At 34.4% G+C, this 23,037-nt stretch overlaps 1 protein-coding gene across 1 annotated transcript in view; it reads left to right on the top strand.

The window, feature by feature from the left end:
* BCAS3 (BCAS3 microtubule associated cell migration factor) overlaps nt 1–23,037 on the top strand; it is a 606,893-nt gene that overhangs the window by 182,398 nt on the left and 401,458 nt on the right. Inside the window, exons 13-14 of the mRNA XM_019431027.2 lie at nt 1,576–1,746; nt 16,745–16,838. Of these exons, the coding sequence (XP_019286572.2) occupies nt 1,576–1,746; nt 16,745–16,838 (265 nt within the window). The remainder of the gene's footprint in view (nt 1–1,575; nt 1,747–16,744; nt 16,839–23,037) is intronic.

Genomic DNA, 23,037 nt, shown 5'->3' with positions numbered 1-23,037 from the left:
TTGTTGAAGTTCACACTGTGTTAATTCATTCCTCTGAGTTTGGTGAGCATCTTTATGGCCATTTATTTGAACTCTGTTGCTTATCTCATTTTATTAAGGTCTTTTTCTGGGGTTTTGTTCTTTGTTTGGAACATATTCCTCTGTCTTCTTATCTTGTCTTTCTGTGTTTGTTTCTATGTATTAGGCAAATCAGCTACCTCTATACCAATCTTGAATGAGTGGCCTTGAAGTATCCTGTGGGACTCAAGCATTTATCCTTCCTGGCCACCCAGTGCCAGATGCTCAAGGGGTGTCTCCTATGTGAGCTGTACATGGCTGCCCACCTCCTGTGGAGGAGCTGTGGCTGTGGCATGAGTGCATGGGGCTCTTGTCTGGCCCACCTGTGATGTGTGGCTGTGACATAGGAATGAGTGTCTACATGCCTAATCTTGTTGTGCAATATTATATAACAGCATATTATAGATTTAATTTGGAAGCATAACATTTTTCACATAGGCATTCTACCAGTGTTCAGTCTTTTTCATGCTAAAAAATAGATTGAAAATTAGATTTATAATATTTCAAAAAATAACCATAGATGTTGGTGAGGATATGGAGAGAAGGGAACCCTCTTACACTGTTGGTGAGAATGCAAACTGGTACAACCACTCTAGAAAAAAGGTATGGAGATTCCTCAAAAAGTTAAAAAATAGAACTACCCTACGATCCAGCAATTACACTACTAGGTATTTACCCAATGGATACAAAAATACTGATTCAAAGGGACACATGCACCCTGATGTTCATAGCAGCATTATCAATAATAGCCCAGGTGTCCGTTGACTGATGAATGGATAAAGAAGATACATTAAAACAAACAAACACAAACAAATACAAATAAATAAATAAATAGAAATATTACTCAGCCATAAAAAAGAACGGAATTTTGCCCTTGTTATAGGCATTAAAGACAGGAGAAAAAAGAAATATTTTTTTAGAAAGATATAATTGTTCCTGGGGTGCCTGAGTGGCTCAGTTGGTTAAGCGTTTGACTTCAGCTCAGGTCACAATCTCATGGTTTGTGAGTTCAAGCCCCACATCGGGCTCTGTGCTTACAGCTCGGAGCCTGGAGCCTATTTTGGATTCTGTGTCTCTGTCTTTCTCTCTGACACTCCCCCACACCCCCTTTCTCTCTCTCTCAAAAATAAATAAACATTAAAAAATATATATGTAAATATATACTATATATCTATATGTAAGTATACATACATATATGTATATGTATATACACATATATATGTATAATTGTTCCCTTATGTGAAACAAAGTTCTTTAATCATTTACTTGTGGCTTTATTCTCACTATGCTGATTTTGGGGATTCTACTGATACCATTTACTCAAACTAATACTGATTTTCTAACTAAAATTTAAGATTGTATGAAAAGTCAGACTGAATTTTTGTGACAGTTCACTGCTACATATAGGTTTGTAAGACAATAGGGAATTGAAAAGGTAGGAGAATGAGCCAAATGCATATTTCTGTTTAGAATTCAAATACTGATGTGAAGTCATATATTTTATATTTCATTGCATAGACATTGAAAACTGGTCTGACAATGGTCGGGAAAGTAGTGACTCAGCTGACAGGCACGCTGCCTTCAGGTGTGACAGAAGATGACGTTGCCCTCCATAGTAATTCAAGGCGGAGTCCTCTGGTTCCAGGCATTATCACAGTAATTGACACTGAAACCGTTGGAGAGGGCCAGGTAAGAACTTCCAATGCAAGTAATGTAAAAATAATACCTGTGGGGTGTCTGGGTGGCTTAGTCAGTTAAGTGTCTGACTCTTGGTTTTGGCTAAGGTCATGATCTCATGGTTTTGTGAGTTTGAACCCTGCTTTGGGCTCTGTGCTAACAGTGCAGAGCCTACTTGAGGTTCTGTTTCCCTCTGTCTCTGTCCTTCCCCCACTTGCCCTGTCTTGTCTCTCTCTAAATAAATAAATCAACTTTAAAAAAATAATAAAGATGACACTTGATATAACCTAAATTGGAAGATTAATAATTGATCTTTAAGGCAGAGGCTTGCTGATAGAAGCAATCAATAGGACCTTCCATATTTTGGAGGGAATTAAATAAATTATTGATTAATTATGATAGTTACAAGTGACAATACTGTAAATAATATCAAGTTTTATTATAGACATTTATAAATGTGAGAAATACATAAAGTCTCAAAGTATATGTTAAGATACATACATGGTAATGCTTATCTACATACATATGTTGTAATCCTGTGTCTTCAGATAATGCAGAAACATTTAGATTATAAAAATCTAATTATTACAAAAAACATGGAAAAATAAATTACATAGTGTAAATCTGGCTGGTAAGAAACCAGTTGGGTTTTGTTTTCTTCCCCCATGTATTCATAAAATCTTTTTCTTTTGTATCATAGTCTTGAATTTTAAAATACATCTCTGGGGGTGACTGGGTGTCTCAGTTGGTTAAGTGTCTGACTCTTGATTTAGGCTAAGGTAATGATCTCATGGTTCGGGTGTTCGAGCCCCACGTCGGGCTCTGGGCTGGTGGCGTGGAGCCTACTTGGGATTCTCTCTCTTTCCCTCTGTCTCTGCCCCTCCCCTGCTCGTGTTCTCACTTTCTCAAAATAAATAAACGTTAAAAAATACATTTTGAACGGAAGGTAATTTTAAAATTCTAATAGTTTGTGATCATTGCTACAAAAAAAAATCCAATCTAAAATTGATTACTAGAATAGGATAGGAGTAGATCAACATTTATGAAATAGAAATTATTTTAATTTTATATAGAATATATATTTAATTCTTTTTTCAGAATATAATGTCTGGGAGCTATGTGAGTCTTTAAAGTATTAAACCTAAATACTGCATTTTTTTTTTTAAGGAAATATGTTTTCAGTTTAAATGGTGATTCGATACCTGATAAAAGATTAGCTTTGACTCAATACTCATGTACTAGTTCCTACAGTAAGATCAATTCGCATTTCTAAAAAACATAGACTACTGCAATTAAAAGCCAAAAAAAATTTGAAGTTCTAGATTACTGAATTTAGCTATTGTATTTTATTTGAAATCTGAATAATAATCAATCTCCACCTCCCCCATGTTAACTTTATGGTTCACCAAACATGTTAGAGTGCAGGCCTGTATTCTTGTTTAAAACTCTTTTTAATGAAGTGCTAGCAAACTTTTCAGTTGACTTGTAATGAATTTTTTTTAAGTTGTGTTAATTAGCTCGTTGATAGATACAGACAGATGTTAATTTTCTTTCTTAATTGGAATTAAATATTTAAACCCTAGTGTTTAATGAGTGTTAAAGTAAAAAATATTTTCTTATGTCCTTTGATTCTTAATCAATTTACCTCCAAGGCCACACACATTTTACTGAGTAGTAACAATCCTCCTGAACATTGTCTAGTTTGGTGAGCATAAGTCTGTTAAACATCTAACGTTTGTTGACAGATGGATTGTGGTCATTTAAAAGTAGAAAATGTTATCTCATGAATTTTGATGAAATAGAGGTATAACTCAATTTATTTTATTATATTTAAGTGTAGAAACATGTAAAAAGAAAAATTTTACATAATTATATAATTCTAATTAATGGCATATTAAATAGTGGCCTTATGTTTCCAAATATGCCCCCCCCATTCTTTATTAACTTTTTATAACTTTAAAGTGCAATTCTCAGATTTTAAATATGGAAATGAACTGTAGATTGTGGAGTTGCAAAAGTTCACTTTTCTTTGGTAAATGAATTATTAACACTTGAAACAAGTAAAGTTGTTTATTAGGAAATAAGAATTATAGAAATGTTAACTTTAAAAGTTAAAAGAAGTTAAAAAGTGTTACTCAACCTGAAAAATATTATCTTTTCTATTATTTGTTGAGCTCATAATCTCTTTTCATTCCCACTTATAACATTCTGAATTTTTATTTGATTTAAAAATTGTTTTTATAAGGGAGGAAATAAATTGATATTCAGTAAATGGTAAGTTACTATGTGCATTTTGAAAGAATTATAACTATTTTTTAAAGCAACAAGATTTCCTGACTATAATACTATCCTCCTTTTTTTTTTTTTTATTACTGTGAATCTGTTTTTTGTTAAGAAGACATTTTTGTCTCTGATACATAGTTCAGTTGGAGTACAGAGCTGTTTTTAGGTTATGCTGGATTGTATTAAAAAGACTTCATGGGTTATTGTCCTAGATTTATCACCTCTAGCCCTTTCCGACTGATGTTTGACCTTAGCTGTAATGTTTTTCCTTTTCCATCTAAAGCTGACATTATGTCCACTTTTTCTGTTTAAATCCATTGAGCCTTTAATAAAGACATTTTCATGTTTACAGTGGCAATGTATAAAATTTGATTCACCATCTTTCTAATGCTAAATTGATTGATTTGATTTTATGTTGACGGGATCATTGCGTGGTAACTGCATTAAGGAAGAGTGGATTTGATTGACTTTGTGTCCATTTTTTAATCTGTGTTACTTGTTTTATTTAAAAGCATTTTGTGGCTAAGATAAGCTAAGTGATATAATTTGCCTTTACACATTTATATAATTGAAGTTAGCAGTGTGGCAAAGTCCCTAATCAAAGGAAAATGCTCCAGAATGATGACCTAAACTTGAGCTGTTTCTTTCTCTGGGTACAAGTGTTATTCATAATAATTTACTGGTTCCTGAAGTGTTTTATCTATCTTTTTGTTCACATGGCAAAAGCTTATCCACCTTGTATCAATTAAAGTACTTTGATTAATTTTAATATAGTCAAGTTATTATTAATGTATACTTAAGAAGTTCAGCCTGTTTAATTAAATGGGTACATATCTTAGGATAATTGTTGGGATGTATTTTATATTATTAATTTGATGTTTTAGGCGAAGTGATAAGGCAATGGAGAAGATCCTTCCAAAAGTATCTGGTTGTTATGTTTGTGAAACTCATAAAGAGAAGCTTCAAAAAGTCTTATGTAATGGTATCAGGCTTTACTGTGCACCAAGATTAATGTGCCTTTTTACTAGACGCCTTCTGTATTGGTACCATCAAATAGAGTACTCAGTACTAATTGTATTGGAGACGGAGATATAAGATTATAGTGTATGAAAGGAAAGGGAATCTTGTAAGATTGAGTTAAAATAGAAAAGTAGACAAAACACAAATATTTCACAGAAAAAAATAAAACATACAGATTGTCTCTGACTTAAAATGTCTTGAGTTAATGATTTTTCAACTTTATGATGATATGAAAGTGATAGGAATTCAGTAGAAACCATACTTGGAATTTTGAATTTTGAACTTTCCCTAGCCCAGTGATATGTGGTATAATACTCTCTTGTGATTCTGGATAGCAACAACCAACTGCAGCTCTGAGTCAGCCTCATGATCGTGAGGGTAAACAACTGATACACTTACACCTGTTCTGTACTCAGATAGCCATTGTGTTTCTCGCTTTTGGCATAGTATTCAATAAGTTACATGAGATATCCAGCATTTTGCTATAAAATAGGCTTTGTGTTAGATGATTTTGTCCAACTGTAGGCTAATGTGAGTGTTCTGAGCATGTTTAAGGTAGGGTAAGCTAAGGATGATGTTTGGTAGGTTAGGTGTATTAAATGCATTTTTGACTTAAGATGTGTTCAACTCACGATGGATTTATTGCGATGTAACCTCTTTGTAAGTTGAGGAAGATCTGTATATAAAATGCTGTATAATCTATATCCATGACTTCACTTGTTATAAGAGAAAGACAAATTTACACTGAGATACCATTTGTCGCCTGTGACAATTCAATGAGGGAAATTCAAAAGCAGTGTATTCTACGTTTTAACTTCTAATTTTGAAATAATTGTAGAGTCACATTAAGTTGCAGAAATGTATTCATGTGATCTTTACCCAGATTCCTCCAACTTCCCTTGAATAGCGACATCTTACATAGCTGTAAGAAAATATTAAAACCAATATCAAGTTGACAAATATCAATACTGTTCATATGCTATAGACCTAGGATGCCTGGCTGGCTCAGTCAGTGGGGCGTGCAGTTCTTGAACTCAGAACTGTTAGTTCAAGCCCCGTGTTGGGTGTGGAGATTACTTAAAAATAAAATCTGTAAAAAAATATGGCACAGACTTTACTCAGCTCTCACTATTTGTTTTACCTGAATTTATTTGTATGTTCCTGGGTGTATATAGTTCTATAACTTTTATTCCCTGCATAGATTCACATAATCAACAACACCATTAAGATATAAGACTATTCAACACATACATTTTTTTGTATTCAGACTTATCCTTCAACCTACCCCTTCCTTTTCTCCTGAAAACTATTATATGTTCTCTATCTCTATAATTTTGTGATTTATAGAGTGGATATAAGAGAAATCATATAGTATATTACATTTTAAAGTTAACTTTTAGACTAAATATGATATCCTTGAAGTTCATTTGTTGTGTGTAATTAAGTCTTTATTATCTCTCTGTTGTATTCCTGTGAGTAGCTGTGTCTATTTGTGCAACCGTTCACTCACTGGAAGACATTTGAGTTGTTTCTAGCATTTTGCTGTTATTAATAAAGCTGCTATGAACATCTAGGTAAAGGTTTTTGTGTGATTTCTGTAGAGTTTTCAGGTCTCTATATTAAATGCCACAGAGTATGATTGATAAATTTTATAAGTGCGTATTTAGTTTTGTCAGAAACTGCCCAACTGTTTTTGCAGAGGGGCTGAACTGGTTTATATTCCTTCCAGTAATGTATGATAGGTGGCAGTTTTCTCATCAGAATCCATGGATGATGAAAGCAGTGTTAGAACATCTTTAAAATAGTGAAATAAATGAATTGTTAAACCTGAATTCCACATCTAATGAAAATACCTTTCAGGAATGAAGGGAATATAAAGACATTCTTATAAAAGGAAAGCTAAATTAATCACTAGCAGATCTATTTATTTATTTATCTATTTTTTAATGCTTATTTATTTTTGAGAGGGAGAGGGTGGGAGAGAGAAAGAGCGAGTGAGCAAGAGAGCACATAAGTAGGGAGGGGCAGAGAGGAGACTCAGAATCTGAAACAGGCTTCAGGCTCTGAGCTGTCAGGACAGAACCTGACATGGGGCTTGAACTCGTGAACCATGAGATCATGATGTGAGCCGAAGTTGGACGCTTAACTGTCTGAGCCACTCAGGCACTCCTATTTTTTTTAATTTTTATTTGTTTGAGAGAGAGAGAGAGAGCACATGTACAGGAGCAGGTCAGGGGCAGAGAGAGGGGGAGAGAGAGAATCCCAAGCAAGCTTTGCACTTCCAGTGTAGAGCCTGACGTGGGGCTTAATCTTGGGAACTGTGAGATCATGACCTGAGCTGAAACCAAGAGTTAGATGCTTAACCGGCTAAGCCACCCATGCACCCTGCAGATCTACTCTTAGAGAATGTCTAAGGGAAGTTTTCTAAAGAAATTATAACAGAAGAAGGCTTGTAACTTCAGAAATAGAGAACAGTGGAAGAGGTAAAAATAGAAGCGTATATAATATATCGATTTTCGTAAGTTAAATTTGGTTGAAGCAAAAATGATAACATCTCATGTTATGATCAACATATTTATGAGAAATATTTGTGGGGAAGTAAATTGAGTTTCATAAAAATGTTACAATTTTGTACTACATATCACTGTATCTGAAAAGTTTAAAGACAACCCACTAAAGGGGAGAAAATATTTGGAAATTATATTTTTTATAATGGACTGCTATCCAGAATATAGAAAGAACTACAACTAAATAAAGAGATAGATAATCTAATTTTAAATTGAACAAAGATATGAATAAATATTTTTCTGAAAAAGATTTACCAATGGCCAATAAAAACAAATGAGAACCCTCATACACTGCTGGTGGGAATGTAAAATTGTGCAAATGCTTTGGAAAAGAGTTACCAAATGACTTAGCAATTTATCTTCTAGGAATACTCAAAAGAAATGAAAATATATATTCACATAATTGTATGTTCATAGCAGCATTATTTGCAAGAGCCAAAAACTAGGAGCAACTCCAGTGTACCTCAACTGATTAGTAGATGGATAAATCAAATGTGATATGCACTTACAATGTAATATTCTTCAGCAATAAAAAGAAATGAAGCACTGTTTCATGTTATAATGTGGGTGAGTCTTGAAAATATTATACTTTGTGAAAGAAGCCAGTCTCAAAAGAGTGTATGTTGCATGATTCCATTTATATGAAATGTCTAGAATAAGCAAAGCAATAGAAAGAGAAAATAGATTATAGTTTCCCAGGGCTGGGAGTTTGGAAGGAATGGAGAAATGTGGGGTGACTGTTAATAATTATGGGTTTTCCTTTGGTGATGAAAATGTTCTGAATTTGGTTGTGGTGATGGTTCTACAATTGTGTGAATATACCATATATATCCCAAAACAAACCTTTAGTAAATATTTAACAAGTGTAGTTTAACACACTTTCCCAGATACTACTACTATAAGACTTCGTTTTCTTGTTCTTCTCACTTAATACTTTGAAAGTCAATCAAACAACTAAAAAGAGAATAACTTATAATGCATGTTCCCCCCACCCCCATTGTGATAAAATATGCATAACATAAACATTGACATGTAACCATTTTTTAAGTTTACAATTCAGTGCATAAGTGTATTTACAATGTTGTGCCATCACAATGGCACATCACAATATCCATGGTTATCACAATAACCATCACTGTTATCTATTTCTAGAACTTTTTCATCATCTGGATTCATTAAATAGTAAACAGTAACTCCCCAAACCCCTGTCCCCACAGTCCCTGGTGACCATCATTCTGATTTCTGCTTCTAGTAGATTGCCCATAATTACAAAAGATGTACAATACAAAGTGTTGGAAAGGTTGTAGAAAAATTGGAAACCTCATGCTTTACTGATGGAAATATAAAATGATGTAGCTATTTTGGAAAACAATTTGTTAGTTTCTTTAAAAGTTCACCATATGTTTGCCATATGACTGACCAGATTCACTTCTAGGTATCTCCCCAAGAGAAATAAAAACATATTCACAAAAATACGTGCACATAGATATTCATAGCTGCCTATGCATTGTAACAATTGACTAGAAATAATCCAAATTGCCAAGAACTGGTGGGTGAACCCACATGTTGTGGTATTTTCATACAGTGGATAACAGTTTAGCAATGTAAAGAAATGAATGATACCTGAAACAACATGGCTGACCTATAAAAATTATGTAAGTGAAAGAAAGTAGAAGGCAAATTGCATGATTCTATTTATATGAAACATTTTCAAAATTTTTAGAAAAGGCAAAAGAGATAAAATATACATAGGGATTGCCTGGGGCTTAGGGTTGGAAATCTACTGTAAAGTTAATATGAAGACATTTTGGGGATGGTGGAAGAAATCTAAATGGAGAATGTGGTGATGGTTACACAATTGTATGGATTTACTAAGCATTATCCACTTATGTATTTAAAATGGGTGATTTGAATGTATAAATTTACTGATGATTGGGGATGACTATCAGTTATGCTGAAGAGGTACATAAGTAGATCCTGTCTCCAGAAAATGAATACATTACTAGAAAGAATTTTCAAAAATAACTATCTGGGGACTCCAGAAATTGGCCAAAACTAAGAATGAAATGATAAGTGTGTAAAGACTTTAGAGCTTGGATAATAGTTGTAGGAGAAAATGGCCTTTTTGCATGAGGCTGCTCTCATTCACATCTGCCTGGAGCTTGGTGAGTGTGATTAGTTTAACCAGTGCAGAGTGGGCCATGTAAACAAGCCTTTTCCCTTCTAGACAGGGGATTTACTTGATTTGGAGTAGTATGTTAAAACCCAAGCCCAACAGTATTTTCACTTGGTGGATGATGAGTAAGGGAAAATGTGTAGCTCCACTGGCCTGAGATCGCAATTCAGATGGGGGCCAATTTGAAGAACAGGAGAAAAAAATGCTGGTGAAGTATAAGCAGAGCCTCAGAGACCTTTGGGACAACATCAAGTGTACCAACATATGTGTAACTGGGATCTCAGAAAGAGAGGTGAGAAAGGGGCAGAAAAACATTTGAAGAAATGAAGTGTATAAATACTTACCTTTTTCTTCCCTTAATTTCTTTAAAAGGTAGTTTAAAACGATTGTTTTAGGGAATAACTATAATGTTTCTCAGCTGATAATATATATGACAACTGTAGCACAAAGGAATGGGGAGGGAGTGCAGCTATATTGGAGCAAGGAGCTATAATTTTTGCAATTAACTGACAATCTTGTAATCTGTATAGCACCTTGTTACCTATACAGCATCCACTAAGAAATTAACCTCCCAAAATTAACAGAGGAATTAAAATAGTAATATTGAAAATAACACAAAAGAAGAGGATCAGAGGTACAACACCTGAGACAAAGTAAATAGCAAAATGGCAAACCTAAGTCCAATTATGTGTATAATTATATTAACTATAAATGGACTCAAGTTAAAAGACATTGATTATCAGACCAGAATCATTCAGATTCAAAGACATAATTGGCTGAAGTAAAAGGATTGAGGAAACGTACCACATAAACAGTAACCATAATAGGACTGGAATGGCTATATTAATATCAGACAGAAATACTTTGTCAGGAAATATTGCCAGAGAAAAAGATATTTCATAATAATAAGAGGGCCGATGTAATAGGTAGATAAAGCAACTATTAATGTGTAAACAGCTACAGCATTTCCCAACAAACATTAGGCAAAATCTGACAGATTGAAAGGAGAAATTATAGCTAACTAACATTTACAGCATGAGATTTAAATACTGTGCTCTCAATAATTGATAGGAAAAACTAGACAAAATTTGTGAGGATTTAGAACATTACCAACCAGCACGGTGTAACACCTCCAAACCCGTAGAATTTGCATTCTTTTTCTTTAAATGTTTTTAAAAGTTTATTTATTTATTTTGAGAGAGCAAGAAAGCAAAAGAGCGAGAAAGAGAGAGAGAGAGAGACACTTAACTGACCAAGCAGGCTCTGCGCTGTCAGAGCCCTGACATGGGGCTCGAACCCATGAACCGGGCGACCCCAGCCAAAATCAAAAGTAAGACACTTAACTGACTAGAATTTGCATTATTTTCAAGAACATCTGGAATGTTTTCCAAGATAGACCTTATGGTTGGGCAAAAAAATATATAAATAGCTTTAAAAGTATTAAAATTATGAGAAGTATGTTTCCTGAGAACTATGGAAATCAATAACAGAATGGGACGCCCCAGTGGCTCCATCAGTTGAGTGTCCAGCTCTTGATTTCAGCTCAGGTCATAATCTCATGGTAGGTGAGATCAAGCCCCACACATCGGACTCTGTGCTGGCTAATGGGGACTCTCTCTCTCCCTCTCTCTCTGCCCCTCCTGCGCTTACCTACTGTGCTCTCTCCCCCTCAAAAATAAATAAACTTAATTTTGTCAAATGCTTTTTCTGCATCGATTGACAGGATCCTCTTTTCTTTTACTAATGTGATGTATCACATTGATTGATTTGTGAAGGTTGAACCAGCCCTGCATCCCAGGAATGAACCCCACTTGATCATGGAGAATAATTCTTTTTATATGCTGCTGAATTCTATTTGCTAGTATCTTATTGAGAATTTTTGCATCCATATTTATCAGGGATATTGGCCTGTAGTTCTCTTTTTTTGCTGGGTCTCTGTCTGGTTTAGGAATCAAAGTAATGTGGCTTCATAGAATGAGTCTGGAAGTTTTCCTTCCCTTTCTATTTTTGGAACAGCTTGAGAAGGATAGGTATTATCTCTGCTTTAAATGTCTGGTAGAATTCCCCAGGGAAGCCATCTGGCCCTGGACTCTTATTTGTTCGGAGATTTAAAAAAAAAAAATTTTTTTTTTAACGTTTATTTATTTTTGAGACAGACAGAGCGTGAACAGGGGAGGGGCAGAGAGAGAGGGAGACACAGAATCTGAAATAGGCTCCAAGCTCTGAGCTGTCAGCACAGAGCCTGACGTGGGGCTCGAACTCACAGACCGTGAGATCATGACCTGAGCCGAAGTCGGACGCTTAACCGACTGAGCCACCCAGGCACCCCTGTTCAGAGATTTTTGATAACTGATTCAATTTCTTTACTGGTTATGGGTCTGTTCAAGTTTTCTCTTTCTTCCTGTTTGAGGTTTGGAAGTGTGTGGGTGCTTAGGAATTTGTCCATTTCTTCTAGGTTGTCCAGTTTGTTGACATATAATTTTTCATAATATTCCCTGATAATTGCTTGTATCTCTGAGGGATTGGTTGTAATCATTCCATTTTCATTCATGATTTTAACTATTTGGGTCATCTCCCTTTTCTTTTTGAGAAGCCTGGCTAGAGGTTTATCAATTTTGTTTATTTTTTCAAAAAACCAACTCTTGGTTTCGTTGATCTGCTCTATAGTTTGTTTTTTTTTTTTTGATTCTATATTGTTTATTTCTGCTCTGATCTTTATTATTTCTCTTCTTCTGCTGGGTTTGGGGTGTCTTTGCTGTTCTGCTTCTATTTCCTTTAGGTGTGCCGTTAGATTTTGTATTTGGGATTTTTCTTGTTTCTTGAGATGGGCCTGGATTGCAATGTATTTTCCTCTCAGGACTGCCTTCGCTGCATCCCAAAGCGTTTGGATTGTTGTATGTTCATCTTCCTTTGTTTCCATATATTTTAAAATTTCTTCTCTAATTGTCTGGTTGACCCATTCATTCTTTAGTAGGGTGTTCTTTAACCTCCATGCTTTTGGAGGTTTTCCAGACTTTTTCCTGTGGTTGATTTCAAGTTTCATAGCATTGTGGTCTGAAAGTGTGCATGGTATGATCTCAATTCTTTTATACTTATGAAGGGCTATTTTGTGACCCAGTATGTGATCTATCTTGGAGAATGTTCCATGTGCATTCAAGAAGAAAGTATATTCTGTTGCTTTGGGTTGCAGAGTTCTGAATATATCTGTCAAGTTCATCTGATCCAATGTATCATTCAGGGCACTTGTTTCTTTATTGATCCTGTGTCTAGATGATCTGATCTACCCATTGTTGTAAGTGGAGTATTAAGTTCCCCCGCAATTACCACATTCTTATCAATAAGGGTACTTATGTTTGTGATTAATTTTTTTATATATTTGGGGGCTCCCATATTCGGCACATAGGCGTTTATAATTGTTAGCTCTTCCTGATGGATAGACCCTGTAGTTACTGTATAATTCCCTTCTTCATCTCTTGTTACAGCCTTTAATTTAGAGTCTAGTTTGTCTGATATAAGTGTGGCTACTCCAGCTTTCTTTTGACTTCAGTAACATGATAGATAGTTCTCCATCCCCTCACTTTCAATCTGAAGATGTCCTCAGATCTAAAATGAGTCTCTTGTAGACAGCAAATAGATGGGTCTTGTTTTTTTATCCATTCTGATACCCTATGTCTTTTGGTTGGCGCATTTAGTCCATTTACATTTGGTGTTGTTATGGAAAGATATGTGTTTAGAGCCACTGTGATGTCTGTAGATTTCATGCTGGTAGTGATGTCTGGTGCTTTGTGGTCCTTGCAACATTTCACTCACAGAATCCCCCTTAGGATCTCCTGTAGGGCTGGGTTAGTGCTGATGACGTACTTTCTTAATAAAAACCCTTGATAAAGTCAGGATAGAAGGAGCATACTTAAACATCATAAAAGCCATTTATGAAAAGCCCACAGCTAATATCATCCTCAATGGGGAAAAACTGAGAGCTTTCCCCCTGAGATCAGGAACACGACAGGGAAGTCCACTCTCACCGCTGTTGTTTAACACAGTGTTGGAAGTGCTAGCATCAGCAATCAGACAACAAAAGGAAATCAAAGGCATCAAAATTGGCAAAGATGAAGTCAAGCTTTCACTTTTTGCAGATGACATCATACTATACATGGAAAACCTGACAGACTCCACCAAAAGTCTGCTAGAACTGATACATGAATTAAGCAAAGTCGCAAGGTACAAAATCAATGTACAGACATCGGACAAAGGGCTAGTACAAAATCTATAAAGAGCTCACCAAACTCCACACCCAAAAAACAAATAATCCAGTGGAGAAATGGGCAGAAAACATGAATAGACACTTCTCTAAGGAAGACATCCAGATGGCCACAAGGCACATGAAAACATGCTCAACGTTGCTCCTCATCAGGGAAATACAAGTCAAAACCACACTCAGATATCACCTCACGCCAGTCAGAGTGGCTAAAATGAACAAATCAGATTATAGATGCTGGCGAGGTTGTGGAGAAACGGGAACCTTCTTGCACTGTTGGTGGGAATGCAAACTGGTGCAGCTGCTCTGGAAAATAGTGTGGAGGTTCCTCAAAGAATTAAAAATAGATCTACCCTATGGCCCCGCAATAGCACTGCTAGGAATTTACCCAAGGGATATAGGAGTGCTGATGCATAGGGGCACTTGTACCCCAATGTTTATGGCAGCACTCTCAACAATAGCCAAATTATGGAAAGAGCCTAAATGTCCATCAACTGACAAATGGATAAAGAAATTGTGGTTTATATATACAATGGAATACTACGTGGCAATGAGAAAGAATGAAATATGGCCCTTTGTAGCAACGTGGATGCAACTGGAGAGTGTGATGCTAAGTGAAATAAGCCATACAGAGAAAGACAGATACCATATGGTTTCACTCTTATGTGGATCCTGAGAAACATAACAGAAACCCATGGGGGAGGGGAAGGAAAAAAAAAAAAAAAAGAGGTTAGAGTGGGAGAGAGCCAAAGCATAAGAGACTGTTAAAAACTGAGAACAAACTGAGGGTTGATGGGGGGTGGGAGGGAGGGGAGGGTGGGTGATGGGTATTGAGGAGGGCTCCTTTTGGGATGAGCACTGGGTGTTGTATGGAAACCAATTTGACAATAAATTTCATATATTAAAAAAAAAACTGAGAACAAACTGAGGGTTGATGGGGGGTGGGAGGGAGGGGAGGGTGGGTGATGGGTATTGAGGAGGGCACCTGTTGGGATGAGTGCTGCGTATTGTATAGAAACCAATTTGACAATAAATTTCATATTTAAAATAAATAAATAAACTTAAAAAATAACAATGAAATTATGGAAATCTCCAAATATTTGGAAATAAAACACACCTATCAATAGCTCATGGGTGGGAGAAGGAATCCCAAGGATATTAGAAAATATTTGGAATGGAATAAAAATAAAAAGTGAGCATATCAGAATTTATGAAGTACAGCTATTCTTTTACAGAGAGGGAAATTTATAGCTTTAAATGCTTATAGTAGGAAGGAAAAACAGTCTGAAATTAATAATCTTCACTTTCCCCATTTTCTAATCTGAAAAACAAGAGCAAATTATAACCAAACAACAAATGAAGTAAATACTAAATATATGAACATAAGTCAACAAAATAGTAAATAGTGAAATATTGGGGAAAATCCAAAATTGGTTCTTTGAAAAGATAAAAAAAATTGATCCTCAAAAAGTTAAAAATGAAATTATCATATGATCAGCAATCTGAGTTCTAGGTTTGTATGCATAAGAATTCAAAGCAGGATCTGGAAGCACTATTTACACACCCTCGTTCATTGCAGCATATTCACAGTAGCGAGGATATGGAAGCAATTCATATATCTACCACTAGGTGAATGGATAAAGAAAAATCTGGTATATACATACTATAATATTATGCAGCCTTGAAATAGAAGGAAATATTGTGACATATTACAACATTGACAAACCTTGAGGACATTTTGGTAAGGGAAGTAAAGCCATCACAAAAGTGTAAAAACTATATTCTTCCAGTTATTTTGACTCTCTAAAATAGTCAAAATCATAAAAACAGAAAGTGGAAAAGTGGTTATCAATGGCTGGGGGGAGGGAAGAAGAAGAATCAGAGTTTAGTGGGTAGAGTTTCAGTGTTGCGAGATGGAAAAGTCCTAGAAATTTGTTACACAACAATGTGAGTATACTTAATGAACCGAACATTTAAAAATTGTTAAGATGGTAATAAAGATCTATGCACAAAAAATTTGATATATCAGTAGCTTTACTGAATTGTAGGTTTGAGTCAGCAATAAGCAAGAAAATTAAAGCATTAGGATAGTAAAGGATGACAAAGCAGACATTTCTATATAATGGATTGCTGTAATGGTTACAGTACTATATAAAATCATTGAATTGTAAACATGAAATAGGTGACTTTTATGGTATGTAAAGTATACCTTTGTAAAGTTTTTCATACTAAAAGAAAAATTAACTTTGCCCGTTTAGGATTAGTTCCTGATTTACTTCAAATTAAATTATTTATGTCTGAATATCATGATCCAGTAATGATCTAGTTGTAAGCAAACATTTTCCAGTAGGTCATAACATAATAAGAATTGTATGTTCCTGTCTTTGGATGAAGCTCTACAAAGCTGATTTTATGCTTTTTGTTTTTTTTCTGAACCTCTACTTCAAGAAATTTTTGTCTCTGTCATCTACAGTAAAGCCCATCAACTGTTTTTAGAGTTTATATGATTGATCTTCTGGAGTATATTGTATCTTTTCCTCATTCCTAAAGTGGCATTCTCACCTTACAGTGACAATAATCTTCCAGTATAGTGGAAGCAATCATGCATACTTTTGGTCAGGGATATTGTAGTGTAGCTGTGTATATCTTCACGCTCAGTAATTGGTGAGTAAAGTTTAATTTCCATTTTCCTTCTTTCTTTCTGTGAAGGTGCTTGTGAGCGAGGATTCTGACAGTGATGGTATCGTGGCCCACTTTCCTGCTCATGAGAAACCAGTGTGCTGTATGGCATTTAATACAAGTGGTATGTCCTTTTTCTTTCCATTTATGTCATGGGATTTCAACAAGTTTTTTTTTTTTTTTTTGGAAATGGAAAATATGAAATATGGAATCTGACTTTTCATAATGTGTCAATGTGTATCAGAAAAGTAAGTAGACTTCAGTAAGTGGTTCTTGAGTGAGTGAATTTAAAATAAAAATTTAGGTGGGGGGGCCTAGGTGGCTCAGTCAGTTAAACATCCAAATTTGGCCCAGGTCATGATCTTGCAGTTCATGAGTTTGAGACCTGCATCAGGCTCTGTGCTGACAGCTCAGAGCCTGAAGCCCTCTTTGAGTTCTGTGTCTCCCTCTCTCTCTTTCCCTTCCCTGCTCACACTCTGTCTCTCAAAAATAAATAAACATTTTGGGGCGCCTGGATGGCGCAGTCGGTTAAGCGTCCGACTTCAGCCGGGTCACGATCTCGCGGTCCGTGAGTTCGAGCCCCGCGTCAGGCTCTGGGCTGATGGCTCGGAGCCTGGAGCCTGTTTCCGATTCTGTGTCTCCCTCTCTCTCTGCCCCTCCCCCGTTCATGCTCTGTCTCTCTCTGTCCCAAAAATAAATAAAAAACGTTGAAAAAAAAAAATTAAAAAAAAAAAAAAAAGAAAAATAAATAAATAAATAAACATTTAAAAAAATAAATAAAAATTTAGAAACCCACCAAGCATTAGTTTTGCTCTCAGTAAAGAGGTAATTGAATATCAGCAGTAGGTAAACTGTGCTATTGAGGTGCATTAATTTCTGTATTATAATTAAGCCAGGAACTTCAGTATTCCGGACTACATATTAATGAATGTAAGTGGCACTTTCCTTGTAATTTAAAATTTCTTTTTCACTTTCACATACAAGCGTATTATAAAGTATTTGCTTGTATTTTTCCCTGTGTTTTGGTAGTGGTTTTGTTTTTCTATTTATTCTTAAAGCATTTGATTAGGAGAGATGTTATAGTAATGTGGAACGTCCTACTACTTTTCATTTTTTTCTTCAAACTTTTTGTTATATAAAGTTTCAGACATAAAAATAGATTTAAAAGATAGTATAGTAATGACCCATGTATCACTACCTTGATTAAATAGGTGTTCACATTTCTGTGCATAATAAATAAATATACATATGTATAGGTATGTGTATACTTACGTATATGTACTTGTATACCCATGTATGTATAATAGATGTACATAAATATATGTATTTTGTTGAATCATTTGAATGTAAGTTACGCATGTAATGACAACTTACCCACTACAAATTAATCATGATTTCCTAAGAATAATGACCTTTTCCCATATAGCCAGATATTATATTGTAGTTTTGAAAGTTAACACATTATGTTATCTAATATCCAAGCCATAATTTAAAGTTTCCAATTATCTCAAAAATGTATCCTGCAAAATATATAATATGATACTATGTTGATCACATGGCTATGTTAGTAGACCCTCAAAATATCTACATATTGGAGATAGGTTTTTCTTATGGAGATTAGCAAGTAATCTGCAGAGCATTATTTTGGCTTCATTTCTTTTTATCTATTTATTTTTTATTTTAGAGAGGGCAAGAGAACGTGAGTGGGGGAGAGGGGCAGAGAGAGAGAGAGAGAGAGAGAGAGAATCTCAAGCAGACTCCATGCTCAGCATAGAGCCCAACAAGGGGCTCGATCCCATGACCCTGGGATCATGACCTGAGCTGAAATCAAGGGTCAGACACTCAACTGGCTGAAGTCACTTGGCTTCATTTCTGAAACAACTTTTTACTTAATAGTTGTATTATGTTGAAGCCTGGAGAATGGTGGTTTTTCTAATAATACCATGTTTTCTGCAAGATTAACTACTGTTCTATAAAAAAAAGTTTTCTCTCATCAACCAGGAATGCACCATAGTTCTCTTGTATGTGAAAGGCAGGATAAATACTTAATTCTTTCCCTTTACTTACCAATTTTCATTTTTAGGAGTTGGTTTAATACTTACAGTGGTGTAATTCCATTCCAGTGTAGTCATTTTTAAAATACTTTGTTTTTAAGTAAAAGATAAAATTGCTCTTTTGCTTTGGGAGCTGAAATAGTCTTCATAAACTTACAGTTGTTTTAGATCTTATCCCTTTGGTTGATGGATCTGAAGAGATTGTCATTTTTATCTTATTCTGCAGAAATTATCCTATCAGTTAAAATTGATGGAAAGACCCATCTTTTTTTCCCTTTTCATCTTTTCAAATAAAGAATGATGGTAAGAGGATAATATAGAGCATTTTGAATAATCTTCCTTCTAATATCTTAATTAGTCATTTTTGATAGAGAGGAAGATTTTTGTAGCGGTTGTTGATCAGTAGGATTGATTTAATTAATAAAGACAAAGATTTATGGAAATGCTTTGAATGTTATGGGAATTAAGTTAAATTTGAAGAAACAATCTGGAAGTTATGTCACTTACAGCACTCTACTTGGAGTAACCAGTATGACTCATTTTGATGGTCCATCTGTTATGTCAAATCTCCTTTGTATTAATGTATATTTCATATCTCCATAGTCAGAATGCTTTAGACGTTGGAAGCTGTACTTTTTCCATCCTGTGGCTTTCCATTGTAACAAGAACATACCACTTACCTTAAAGAATATTATAGTTATCTGTATCATTGTCTAGCAATTAATTCTAGAAAACCACAGTTTACTATGATTTCATAATTTTGACATACATTTTTCATTTGATTTTATTTGAACTCCCAAGTTTGTGTTTTTATGGTAAGATTAAAAATTTTTATATTTATACCTTCTTTTTTGTGTTCCTAGAGCACTATTTGTATAACGCTATGATATAATTTATCTTGAAGTAATCATTTATTTAAATACTTGTCTTTCTACCTAACCTCTGAGTTCCAGTTTACATTATTAGGGTTCACTCTTGGTGTTGTACATTCTGTCAATTTTGGCAAATATGTAATAACATATATCCACCATTATACAGAGTAAGTAGGTTCGCTGCCCTAGAAATCCCCTTTGCTCTACCAGTTCATCCCTACCTTCCTCAACCCCTGGCAACCAGTTATCTTTTTTACTGTTTCCATAGTTTGTTTTATTTTCCAGAATGTCACGTAGTTGGAATCTTACTGTATATAGTCATTTCAGATTGACTTCCTTCAATTACTAATAAGCATTTAAAGCTCCTCCATGTCTTTTCATGCCTTGATTACTCATTTCTTTTTAGTGCTGAATAACATTCCATTGTGTGGACATACCATAGTTTATTTTCCATTTGTGTATCTTCTTTGATGAGGTGCTTGTTCAGATCTTTTTTCCATTTTTTGATTGGGTTGTTCATTTTTAAATTGTTGACTTTTAAGAGTTCTTTGTATATTTTGGATAGCAGTCTTGTATTAGGTGTTTTGTAAATATTTTTTCCAAGTCTATGGCTTGTCTTCTTATTCTCTTGAAAGTATTTTTGAAAATCAGAATTATTTAATTTTAATGAAGTCTGAGTTATCAATTATTTCTTGTCTAGATCATTCCTTTGGTGTGTATGTAACATTTTAAAATACACAAATTGATGTTCTGTTGTATTCTTAATTCAGTTTCACATTGGATGTTGTAATCTCTTGGAGGGAAGATCTTTATATGAGAACTATTTTATGAGTTTTAGGATCTCTTTCATTTTTTTCTTGAATCTCAAATGAAGCTTCTTAACCTCAGTCTAAGATCTGGAAGGTTTATGGATAGAATTCAGAGAGTATGTGAACTTAGGAAAAAAATTACATCTTTATTTTCTCTAATCTCTGATGAAAAATTTCCTTCACTTATGAAAATGTAAAATAAAATAGTGAAATATTAGCTGTACTCCTGAGTTTATGAACAAATAAAAATAATAGATGTTTTCACATCATTTCTATCTTATTCACATAATTCTCCCAGTATTGCTTATGGTTCAAAATTATAGTAGATACTGTATTTTAATAGATAACAAAAAAAAAACTAAAAAAAAAAAGACATACACTGTATGTCAATTTTTAAAATCTTATGTATTTTACTTTGTCTTAAAAATATATTATTCTGAGAAAGATGTTCCTAGGCTTTACCATATTGCTTAAAAGGTTCATGGCACTAGAATGTTTAGGATCCTGTTAATCAAAAAGGTTTATGCTCCCTAGAGACTCCATTCACATTGCCTGGCTCAGTCTTTGTGATTAAGTTAACAAGGGACAGTCCTTACTCATGGCATCTACTGGTGTGATAGGGACTTAAAGCAAGGAAGGAAAATCCTTTGTGGAGTAAGGACAGAATGCTAGGAGATGAATATTTACTTGGTTTCGACTATTGGGGAAAGTTCTTCAAAAGAAGTCAATTCTAAATTGGAACTTAAAAGATGATTAGTTAGGAAATAATGATTCTGTGTCTGGTATATAAATAAATATTAGTTGAATGAATGAGGCAAGAAAAATATGGCATATTTGGCATAGATTGTGAAGCAGGGTCTATACAGTGGACTCATCCGTTTATTATGTGGCAGATACATTTTTCAGTGTGTCATCATTTCTGCAGCATTTTATAAATGCTTTGTACATGTTTAAATATTTGAATTAAATGGAGGATTCATAACTCAGCAACCACTCACAAAATTGGTTTGCAAAATCTTTCATAGAAGATAGTGGAGATTTCATGCAACTGCTTGCAATTCATCTTAGTTATTTACTGTTCAGCTCTGAGTGTCTTTGCTATTCAGAGTATGACTGTTATTGCTTGAGTATAAGCAAGTGTATCTATAAAAGATTCAATTCTCAGTGATTTGAAAGCCTTGACTTTTTTTTTTTTAAGCTGGTCACTATCTGAATTTTTACTTATAGAATGATATTGGGTTTAGCTGTGGCTGCTATTACCCAGCTCCTATGTGACATTTTATTTTACTTGTCTAGTTTCTGTATTATATTGCTTGTTTTATCCTAACCTTCTCAAATTGAGAATGCATATGAAATGTTTGAAGCAAGAGGCTGCATTGCCCTTTGTAAATGCACGGATTCCTTAGTAATTGTTATTTTTCCCCTGTAGTTATTTACGTTATAGTTTAAAAAAATATTTTTGGGAGAGCAAATGATGTATTTTCTATTGATCTTTAAATCCTCCTATGTTATAAAATGATATATTTTCTGCTCTCTGGTTGAAAAAGTTTTATTAGTTTCTGAACTTTTATTAATTGGTATTTTTTAGAAAGGTGTGTAATTTAAATGGGCATTAAAACAGTACTTATAATTTTTTACTTAAATTGATCTTTTCAAAATACAACTTGTAGATCCTCTAGTAACACCTTCCAGTTTTTCTTTAACATGTATCCATACATATTTCTAAATTTATTTATATCAATAAGTTTTAACTGTTTTGCTCCTCCAATAATTCTCTTATTTAGTTAAAGGCTTTTTCATGGGGTATGTAGTGTGGCCAATAATAACAGTAGTGCTTGTTAGAATACTTTTTACAAGTTTAGGGAAGTTCATTAAAAAATAAGCAGAACAAAACATAGCAATGTTTATTGTGTGTTTTTGTTTTTAAACCTGATCATTCTGTAACCACTTTACCTGAACATATCCCTGTTATGCTTAACAATATAAATAAATTTCTTAGTCTTTTTTTTTTTAGAGAGGCATATTTTCCGATGACAAAATTATTAAGATGTCCTAGACATACATCAGGATTCAAGGAGAAAACCAGACCTGTTGTCCACCTTCTGAGAAATTTTAAAAACAATGTAAAATGTACATGATGAAATAACAGTCCGAAGTGAATTAAGGAGAAAATGTAGGTTGTTTGGGTGGTATGCAGTTCGGTTTTGTATGGGACCTATTCAGCAAAGAAATTAAGGGATGCCATTAAATAGCGTTGTGAAACTTTTAGTTCAGCAGCTGCATTCAGTTTGTGTTTCAATTTACCCTTCCCATTCTTGTTTATTAGCTGTGACTCTGAGTCCTGAATTAAAACAAATATTTTAATGGCAACATTTATGATATGGTTTGAAGTGCCAGAGAGGCCTCCGGTGCTTAGATCTGGGTAGGTTCAATATGGGTGGTGTAAATTTGTTGGTTTCAGTGATTTAGATACACAATGAGTAACATTTTCTCAGGAGCTTTTTTTTTAAATTAATAAACTCCAGTTTTGGGGGGCAGTTTCAAGTTCACAGCACAATTGGAAAGTACAGAAAACTCTCTTATAATCC

The sequence above is a fragment of the Panthera pardus genome, unplaced genomic scaffold (genome assembly GCF_024362965.1).
Source record: "Panthera pardus isolate Hobbes unplaced genomic scaffold, ASM2436296v1 HiC_scaffold_3, whole genome shotgun sequence".
Lineage (NCBI taxonomy): Eukaryota > Metazoa > Chordata > Mammalia > Carnivora > Felidae > Panthera > Panthera pardus.
Note: the sequence above shows the minus strand (reverse complement) of the source record. Positions and strands in the feature narration are given on the sequence as shown.